The 10,960-nt window shown below is 36.9% G+C and overlaps 1 protein-coding gene across 1 annotated transcript; it reads left to right on the forward strand.

Annotated features, from left to right (window-relative positions):
- Positions 1 to 879: 879 nt before the first annotated feature.
- Positions 880 to 1,800, forward strand: LOC141627679 (uncharacterized). Its single transcript, XM_074440908.1, has one exon. The coding sequence runs from the start codon at positions 880 to 882 to the stop codon at positions 1,798 to 1,800; it is 921 nt and encodes a 306-aa protein (XP_074297009.1).
- The last annotated feature ends 9,160 nt before the right edge of the window (positions 1,801 to 10,960 follow it).

Consider the following 10,960-nt stretch of genomic DNA (forward strand, 5'->3'; position numbering starts at 1 on the left):
CCCTATGTCTAATTCGATAAGATTAAGTGAAAGCACGCATTACGAGGAGTGACCCAAGGCCGTGTGTCATGTAGGCCGTGAGTCACCCCTTTGTGCACGGTTTTCTAGGCCGAATGGCCGTGTATTGCGTCGTGTGTATAGCGTTGTATTTAGATCGAGTTGTATCTTTAATTTATCGTTGCGTCGGCATGAAATGCCTGGTTTGTAATAGGTAGATCCCAACGGCTCCCCCATTCCCCCTAAGCCTTGTTTGCTTTCGTTTATATGTTTGCTTAGATCAATCAATCCACATGCTAAATTACAACTTTGACAAAGTTAGTTTAGTTGCATCTAAAACGACATAGAAATTGTTGTCACATGATAGGGTTAAAACAACGTTTGCATATCATACATCGTAGTAGCTATGACCTTGTTTGAAATCCGACACTTGACTTAGTAGAGGCCGTTATTGACGGGCGGGGTTGGGTGTCCTTATGGGCTTCCCAACACGTACCCTCACCCCTTACTCAAGATCTATGGTTTGTGGATCCGTCTAAATACCATTGGATTACGAGAGTCATTCAAATCGAGTGATATAGGGTACAAGTCTTGATCTTTAATCACTCGTAGTCGATTGGCTTTATGCTTTTCGATGAAAGGTGTAAAGTTGGCTTGAACGGTTCCAAGTTCCCAAAAAACTTGGTGGCGACTCTAATTGGTCTTAATTCGATTCGAAAGAACCTCGAGTCGATTATGCCTGGTGTGGATCCCGCGGACGCAGTTCCCAAGGGCCTTGTCCACAATATTCAAACCCAATTCATTGCTCACTCTAATCAAAGGCAAGAGGAGGCCACGTCTTCTATCAACCAACTGAGGACTCAAATGCAAGCCTCCCAAAGAATGACGGATAATCAAATCTCTCAATTGGCTTCTCAATTGGCTTCTCAAATAAGTCAATTTCAAGCCTCAAATGTAAAGTTTTATGGTAAAACCGAAGAGAACCCAAAGACCATTAATGCTATACATTTGAGGAGTGGTAGGGAGTTGGAAGACTGGGTGTTCATAAAGAGGAAAAAGAGTTGCAAATCGGAAGTTGTGGTTGAACCACCAAAAGTGGTTGAAGATGATCCTGTGGAAGTTGTTGTGGAAACTCCCATGGTAGTTGATGAACCTACCAAGATTGTTGAAGAACCCAAGCAACAAGTCGTGATACCATATGTGCCACCAATCCCTTTCCCTCAAAGGTTTACAAGAGCAAAGCTTGAGCAAAAGTATGGGAAATTCATCCACATGATGAAAGGTGTGAACATCATCATGTGTTTTATTGATGACATCAAGGAGATACCCGCATATGGAAAATTCTTGAAGGAGTTGATTTCCAACAAAAATTCCTTGAGTCCAAGTACAACGGTGAATTTATCCAAGAAATGTAGTGCCATTCTAATGAATGAGTTACCCCAAAAGCTTGAAGATCCGGGGAGTTTTTCCATACCGTGTACCATTGGGACTGTTCAAATAGAGAGAGTTCTATGTGATTTGGGGGCAAGCATTAGCCTCATGCCTCTCAAAATTTTCAAGAAATTGAAAGATTATGAGCTTTTACCAACTAGAGTTTCTTTACAACTTGCGAATAGATCGGTGAAGTATCCAATTGGCCTTGTGGAACATGTACTACTTAAAGTGGGAAAGCTTGTGATACCTTGCGACTTCTATGTGATGGATATTCCCGAGGATTCCAAAACTCCAATCATCCTAGGGCGCCCTTGCCTTGCTACGGGAGGTGTCTTGATTGATATGAAAAATGGAAAACTATCTCTTTAAGTTGGTGATGACAAGGTAGAATTCTCATTGGAAAATTCCATGAAATCTCCTTCTTTGAGTGACTCTTGTTGTAGAGTGGATGTGTTGGAGGATTGCTTGAATGAGCATAATCTTGATCCTTCATATTTGGACCCATTGGAAGTTTGCCTAACTAAGGAGGGAAATGAAGGTGATCTTCTGTTGGGAGTAGATGCGATAGGAGATTTGGGTGAAGATGACTCAAGAAAAGATGAATTTGAAGACCAAATTAATGATGAGATTGAGTTATATTTGAGCTCCCCCAATTCATTTAATATAAGCTCTTTAGAAGATGCACCTTGGTTGGATTACTCTTCAAGTGATTGGGAATCTCAAGTTGATGCCTTAGAGGTGGCTCTTAACGGAGGTGGAATGGAGTATACCAAGAGTTGTGAGGAAGATAAACTTGGCCCTCCCATATGGGACACTTATGAAGACTCCTTGCAAAATGATAAGTGTGGGGAGGGAAATTATGAAGGGCTTGATGCCCCTATTTAGGATGTTTATGATAATGAGAAAGACTCCCCACTACCACATCCTTCCGAAATCTTTGAAGAAGAAGTCCTTGTCCATGACAAGTGTGGGGAAGAAGAAAAAAATTGGGAAATGGAGATTGATGAATTCGAACTTGCCATATGGGGAGAGTTGAAGAGCCATGAGAAAAACTACAACATTTGTAGTTTTGACTCTAGCTTGGAAGAAATTGAAGCTCTCATTTTTGGAAATGATTCGGTTCAATTGGAGAGTCAAGAAAATGGGAATGAAAATGACAACATCATGAACCTCAATGTTGAGAAGTTGACTTCTCCACCTCTATTTCCTTACCATTCTCCTTCGTTTGATGACAATGAGGAAATTTCATCATTCTATGAAGTTTATGAGATGCCTTTCCCCCTACCTCCTAGCTACCACTATAACATGAAGAGCCCACAAGATGGCACAAATAATGGTAAAAGGAAGAATGACAAGAAGTGTTGGAGAAGAGGTTGGTTGTGGTATGCTATAACTTGGTGCTAGTTGTGCTTGTTTGAGGCTTTTGCTAAGGCCTTTTATCGATTAATTCGTGCTTTGTGTGACATGGAGCACATCAACAAAGGATTCAAACAATAAAATTTTGGATGAGAGGTTTGGTGGAGTCCCTTAAGAACCATCGCATAGTATAAATTCTCTTCCGTTGCTTCATTTATTTATGTTTTTCTTGCATTTGCATTTAGTTTACTTAACCGAATAGAAGTTAATCTAAATTAGCTCTCTTTGCATTCATGTAGTGTAGTTTGAATTGTCCTTTAAATTTAGCATATAGAATAATTCATGCATTACATTCATTAACCCAAAACCACTAAAAATTTGAAAAATTAAAAAAAAATTCAAAAACATGTATTTCATTTCCAAATTTCCTCCACACATTTATTTCCATTTGAAATTTGTAAATAAATAAGTGTGGGGAGGAAATTCCATCATTTAAAAATACCAAAAACATGTTATTTATTTTCAAATATTCAAAAAAATCAAAAACATGTTCTTACATTTTGGAAAATTCAAAAATCAACAAAAATATGTTATTTATTCTTCTTATTCTCTCCCTATACTTTGTTCCATTGAGGACAATGTAAATTTCAAGTGTGGGGAGGAAAATATCCACTTTGTGCATATTGTTTATATTTGCTTGTTAATTTGAGAAAAATACAAAAATGCCTAAAAATTGAAAAATTGAAAAATTTCAAAAATATTGCATTGTTTATATTATATATATTGCATTTGTCCTAACCATTTTGATAGGCAACACATGAATCATCGGAGAAGACGCTTGGCAAAATTCTTCCAATCCTTTCTCTTTTATCCTTCCTTTCCTTTTTTGTATATATAAGCATGGAGGAGGACGGGATATGTATTGTGGGTGTTCCCTTTGGGAACCGTTTTGGATATGGTTGTGTTGTTGTTGTGTTGTTTGGACTAGATATTGTGTGCATTTAGACTAGAAATGTATATATGTGTTCACTCTTGCATTCACGTAGCTTGTTCATTTGTGTAGTTTGCATCCATACACGTTGCATTTTGTTTGTAAAAATTTGCATAGCGAGTCTAAAAGTGGAGGGCATATGTTGCCAATGATGATAATTTATTTTGCATGTGTCATTTTCCTTTTCATAGCTCGTACCTCTTGATGACACATGTTAGAGATTTTGCTTGCAAAAACCCGGAAGTCTAGCTTAACAACCAAATTGCGACCATCATGTGAGACCGTATTGGACCCGAGACTTGACCTAGGACCGACATAGCTACTAAAATGTAAGGATAGAGCCTCCATATGGCCGGTCCATCAAACCGGTCCCGTTTAGGTCATGAGAGTAGTTCTCCTTACGTGGTATGTTATGTCAAAACGCATAAGTATGGTGCACATTCCTTGATTCCGTACAAGTGTCGATATACATGTTGAGACAATTTTGTTCAAATAAAGTAGCTTCTCATAGCCAAATAAGCCTATTTTTTCACCAATTTGATCATCTTTCACTTTTGTTTACCCAATTTGTGCCTAAGCCTTGTCATTTCATTTGCCAATAAAATAACTACATTCCATAAACATCTCACCTTTGTTGAGTAGTTCGTCTTTGTAGGTTTTTTAAGGAGTATAATTGGGAAGGAAATATGATTTTTATTGAGGAGAACGGTTCGAATTATCACAAAAGTTAAATGAAGCTTGATGGTTGGCCAATTTTTCAATTGTTGAGGAGGTTACAAGTGAAGGAAAAGAAAAAAAAAATGAAGAAGAAAAACAAATAGAAAAAGAGAAAAAGGAAATGAAAAAGGAAAAGAAAAGAATGTATACTTTTGTGTTTAATAAAGGGTTGGTAATTTGCAAATTAAGTTTGTTTTGAAGAGTATTGAATAATTTTTTAGAATGACAATCTTGTCATATTTTGTGAAGGAATTCATTTGCATTGGTTGAGTTTAGTGAATTGGTTAGATGTGGCGACTACTCGATCTTTAGCTCCACATTTCCTAAAAAAACGGTGCTTGCACCGATCCCTTTTCACCTAACCTAAGCCCCATTACAACCCGGTTGTCTCTCTTGTATGTGCATCATTTGACATTTTTCTTGCGGATATTGGATAGAGTACCATATTAGATTGCGGGCATGCTTCGCAAGTCGAGTTAGGAGAGTGATTTTGGTAACTTTTTGTCACAAAAATCACCTCCTTCTTTCATTTAAGTGACTAGTGAAACCCGTGAGAGTCGCTCTTTGGTCTCCTTTTGGTCAAAGGTTTGATACGGAGTCGAATCTTGTGTGTGTCGTGTCATTCTTGGAAGTATAGCGAAGTATTTCCCCTTTCCCGCCTAGAATTTGTTTCTAAGGCAACCCGTGTTGTCAATTTAGGTTGTTTGAGCTAAAATTAGGGAGTTGACACCTTGGTAAGACCCGGAGACGACATCCTCCACTAATGATTCTCTTTGTTCGGTTTTTGAATGTAAAACGGCCGCTTAGATGAGGAAAGCGGTTTGACTTTTTGTGATGCATCTTATTTGATTACTTGAGCTTAACATGTTAGGATGTGTCTAAGTTTTGTGCAAGACCTTACTTGCCTTGCGAATTTCGCTTTTCATCATAAGTGAAATTACGTGAGTTGAAAGGGTGTTGAGTGCGCTAATACTCACTCGGATTATAACATTACAATAACTAAGTGATGCTTAAATCGTGCGTTCACTTTTTGGCTACTAGTCCTAGCTTAGTCTTATGAGCTTGCTCGAGCACGAGCAAGAGTTTAGTGTGGGGAATTTTGTTAGCACATTAATTCACGTGTTTTATCTCCCTTCTAGACTCTTGTTAGTCCCAATTTTGAGTGCTTAAATTGCCAAAAAGCTCAACTTTCAGCTACTTTTGCAAATCTTATTCTCTGTTCTCTTTTTGGATATTTTCCCGGTTTGTCATGTGCATATTTCGAGTCAAGGGTACTCCTTTTGGTGCTTTCTTTATGTAGGTACCGTGGTGGACCAAGTTTTGGACAAGGGAAAAGAAGAACGAAGCGATTTGGAAGTCGGACATGAAGTTTATAAGCTTGAAACATTAGTTAGATTGTAAGATATGGTGCATAAGATGAGGGATGTACCTCATCTTCCCAGAACGTACCTCATCCTACTGATTTGGACCTATTCTTTGGTACTATTGAAGAAGATGTGGAGCGTAAGACAAGGGGCGTACCTCGTCTGCCCTTAACGTACCTTATCTTACTAAGTTTTGTACCAATTTTTGATGTATAAGGAGAAGATGTAGAGCGTAAGACAAGGGGCATACCTCGTCTGCTCATAACGTACCTTATCTTACTGAGTTTTGTACCAACTTTTGATGTATAAAGAGAAGATGAGGAGCGTAAGATGAGGTACGTACCTCATCTTACTCGTCCCCCCCCCCCCCCCCCATCTCTCTTCCTTTTTGGGCTCAAATTTGTAATGGACTATTATGGAGTCATATAAATCCCCAAATCCATATCTTAAAACCCTAAGCTTCATTTTTATGAAAAATTAGAGAGAGAAACTCAAGTATTTCCTTTGTATTTTGGAGATTAAATCTTCATCCATTCTTCATATAATTCAAGTTCAAGTTTCTTATTCAATTTTGTTCTTCCTTGTTCCTTGTTCTTTAAGTGTTGGTAATTTTCTCATTCCTTTATCTTTCTTAGTTACTTGTTTGCATTTTATTAATTTCTTAGTTTGAATATTTACATCTCTTGTTGTTAAAGTTATCACCTTTAGGTTTAATTTCATTTTAATTATAGTTTAATTAGTTAATTATCATTATCTTAGTTATTAATTGCATGATTAATAGTAGAAATCAATTTTATAACATGTCAATTGCTAAAGTTTTAACCTTTATCACTTGTCTTAGTTTAATTAGCATGATTAGTGAGTAGTCACCCTTGTAGGGTCCGATTAAGCCTAAATGATGAGTTTATTTTGGGGATTAGTCGCTTTTGACAAGTTGTGATGTTATGGGTAATCGATTTTGGTTGGGTGATTTGAATTGACCCCTTGTTTTACCCTTGTCCAACCTTTTGAGGCTATCAATGGGAGTTGGGCCAATTTTGGGCTACCTAGGCTATCAATGGGAGTTGGGCTTATGGTAGTGGATACCGGTATACTCGGGATATTGACTCTAGGCGGGTTATTCACGGAAGTGAGACCCATCTAAAGAGATTTAACCAATTGACTAAGGAATTCCATCCATGGGAGTGGGGAAGGACTTAGTTGGGACTTATTGTTGACCTTAATTCCTTGGGCTCGGTCTTGGTCATCCATGGGAGTGGGACCTTAACCATACTCAAGAGGCTACCTACACTCGGGAGGGTTGGGTGGTTAGTTTAGCTAGCATTATCCCTCTTGACCCCATGAACCCATTACTTGTTGATTGACTAATTGCCACTATGACTCATTTCTAAGGGCTTGATCGGATCCTAGGCCTTTCTTTAATTGATAAAAACCGTTTTCAATTGCTTGTTCCTTTATTTTCGAATTTACTTAATTTATTTTACTTCTTGTTCATTAGACTAGTTGTTAGATAATATCCAAACATTTATCTTATTAGACTTAGCTAAACCGATGAATTATAATGATTAGTACTCTATTTGCTCCTCGTGGATTCGACCCCCAAGTTCTATAACACACCTTGCACTTGCGGTTATTTTAAAACTCCCGTCACCGAATAATTCGGATATCCGAAAATCTAGAATCCGAAAATTCGGAAATTCAGATTTCCGAAACCGGATTCGATCCGGATTCAAAATTATAGAAAAAGTTCCACCAAGTCTGGTATCTCTGTATCAGTGGTATTGGGCTATTGTAGACCCAAACTAAAGACAATTTCGGTCCATTTCGATCGCATAAATTACAAGTCTTGATCGTATAAATTACAAGTCTCGATCGCATAAATTACAAGTCTTTATTACACGTTTCAAAACAAGTCTAAAAACCAAATCGGGCAAACAATTTCCGCATGTGCATTCAACTATCATCAACTACGATGTCAGGTTGCCCCAACACCAAGTCTTCCATTTTTACCATTTTTAGATTAAAATACACAATTAGTACGAGTTTCCATTCCTGCCATTATATACATTATACAGCTTTAATAAATACTCTATAAGAAGAGGAGAACAATGAGGCAGAGTATGAGCAAAAACATGTACAAGACTACAAAGAAAAATGATGCAGCAGACGCAACACTATGTAGAATGTTAGCTACTAGTAACTTTATTACTTAATTCAAATTTAAATCATTTTTCATAAAAAAAAGATAGAAACCAAATCACAGGTCAGAGATCAGAGAATAAAAAAAGGACTCACCTTCTTCAATTCTCTCCATGTCAAATAAAGTGTCTTCAATGCAAAGTGGAGTAACGGAAGTACGGAGCCAATCTTGTGCATATAAAAGAGCCTCCACCATTCTTGGAGACAAACAGGTACGGAATAAATCAAGAACTCGACCCCCGGTGCTAAAAGCGGACTTTAAAGCCACCGAGGAGACCGGAATGGCAAGTACATCGCGGGCCATCATAGCAACTACGGAATATCTTTTTTGGTTATACTTCCACCATTGTAGGATGTTAAAAGATGATTCCCTACTTTCTCGAGGATCATCCAAGTACTTCTCCCATTCTGTTTTTTTTCCACATCCTCATCACCCATTTCTATTTCAAACTCATTACTCAAACGAGCACCAAAGTTAAAAGTATCATCTTGTTTTTTATCCTTTGGATGAACGCTAGTTCTGGTTGTGTTAGTGGAACTAGAAGAAGAGGCAGCTCTCTTTGATTGAGGAATAGAAGAAGAATACTCCTCAAACAAGGTTTGGAAGAAGTATTTGATATTAAAGCTTAAAAGTTTACCTTTGTCTTCACCATATGCTTTCTTCACCATCCACTCCACACGAACCAACTTCCATCTTGGGTCAAGTATTAATGATATAAATAAAAGTAAATGTAAGTTCTCAATCTTACCCCAATACTTGTCATACTTGATTTTCATTTTAGATGCCATTTTTCTAATGCCGTCATCTTCATGAGTGAGATGCTTAGAGAGCACCTCACCAACACCAAATATCACCTCAACATAAGAATTACTAGTGACATAAAGAGAACCCGACATTTTCAATGTGGCATCATAGAAAACTTTCAAAAAAAGTAACAAGGAGGACACTTGTTTCCACTCCTCAGTCGTTAACATCATCACCATGCTTGCTCATTTCATTTTGGAGAGTGGAGTCTTTCACATATAAAAGGCCAAATGTTTTCTTAAACTTTAAAGAAGACTCAAGCATCATATAAGTGGAGTTCCATCTAGTCTCGACGTCTAAACATACACTACTTTTACTTGCTATTTTCTCCTCTAACACACATGCCTCAATTTTTTTCTTTCTAGCGGGTGAGGACCTTACATATTTACATAAAGCACGAATTTTGGTAACTGCTTTTAAAAGTTCATGTAAGCCATATTTAACCACTGTTTAAAATATGGGTAGCACATCTCATATGTAAATACTTTCCTTGCATTAAATCACTTTCAGAATTATTGAACTTCCTCTTTAAATAATCAACAGCAACATCATTAGAGCTAGCATTGTCTACTGTCACAGTCAATACTTTTTTCAAATTCAATTCAGACAAACACTTTTCAACTGTTTGACCAATTATCTTTCCCGTATGACCAGAAATTTGACAAAAGTTAATGCCTCTTTTATGCAAATTCCAATCACGATCAATAAAATAAGCAGTTAGACACATATAACTTAAGTTTTGACCAGAAGTCCACAAATTAGTAGTAAGACACACCCTAGAAGACATAGTTCCAAAGAAATCATGCAACTTTCTCCTTTCCTCAATGAATAAATTGTAACAATCTTTAGCAACAGTAAATCGAGAAGGAACGGTAAATTGAGGATTCATGTCTTTGCAAAATCCTCTAAATCCATTTTTCTCCACAGTTAGAAACGGTAACTCATCCACAATTATCATCCTAGAAAGCGACTTTTTAGTTCTATCATAGTCATAGGCCCACAATGTTGGAACACTAACATTTTCGATTGAACCGTCTTCATTAAAAATGGTTGTGCTCTCAAAATTAAGTAACTTTTGTTTGATATCAACATTGGCAGGCACACTTTTTAAGATGGTCAGACAAAGTACTAGTCCCATTAGTTGATTTGCAATTTACAAGTTCATCATAATATAGACAAGTAGCAGTTTCTCCATTAGCAGCTTTTTGAAAATGATCCCAGAAAGGAGATCGGATTTTTCTAAACTTACCCACCTGAGTTAGAGTACTATGTGTGGGTGTTTTTGGTGGTTTACCTCTCTTTTTGTTCGTTGATGGTGGAGGATTCATTCTCGCCTTCATAGTGGAAACATGCTCATTACCAGCATCATTATCTTCTAAATCTATGAATCTCGCTTCACTATTGTCATCGTAACTTGATGTCATCTGCATAAAATGAAGAAATAATAAAGGAAAAAATTACAAGACTTGCAAGGTTAGGCATTAAGATGATTAATGTGGAACAACCGAACAACATGATAATAAATGAAATCAGTAAGATTTCTTTATCCCCACAAATATAACCACTGCCACTAGGAGATACAGAACAAATACAAGAACAATATAGATGTACTCAAACTCATTTCAATTCCAGTGGCTACAGATTACAGAATAGAACAAGTTGGTTATTTAATAAAGGACTACACAAGACTACTAATATGCAAATTTCGACTGAATCACGCAGATAACATTCTCGGCACAAGCTTGAATCAAACCTACCTTTATATTAGGAATTCGAACTAGCTCTTGAAAAGAAATCCACTGGAATGAAAACCGTCTATTGAATAACACATACCCAATACAATCAAACGATAACATCATAACAGTTTATTAGTGTGAGAACAATAGTATATTGACACTGGAATCATCAAAATTAAATAAGTATATCAAATATCTAATCATCAATAAGTAAATAAGTAAATCAAAACCGTTTGATTTCAATTACGTAATTAGTAGAATAAAGCACATAAATTTCAGATTAAACACAAATCAAAAACAAGAGAAATAAATTACCTTAGTGATGAAATGATGATTGATGATGAGCGATTGTCGATTGTCG

This window comes from Silene latifolia, chromosome Y (genome assembly GCF_048544455.1).
Source record: "Silene latifolia isolate original U9 population chromosome Y, ASM4854445v1, whole genome shotgun sequence".
Taxonomy (NCBI): Eukaryota; Viridiplantae; Streptophyta; class Magnoliopsida; order Caryophyllales; family Caryophyllaceae; genus Silene; species Silene latifolia.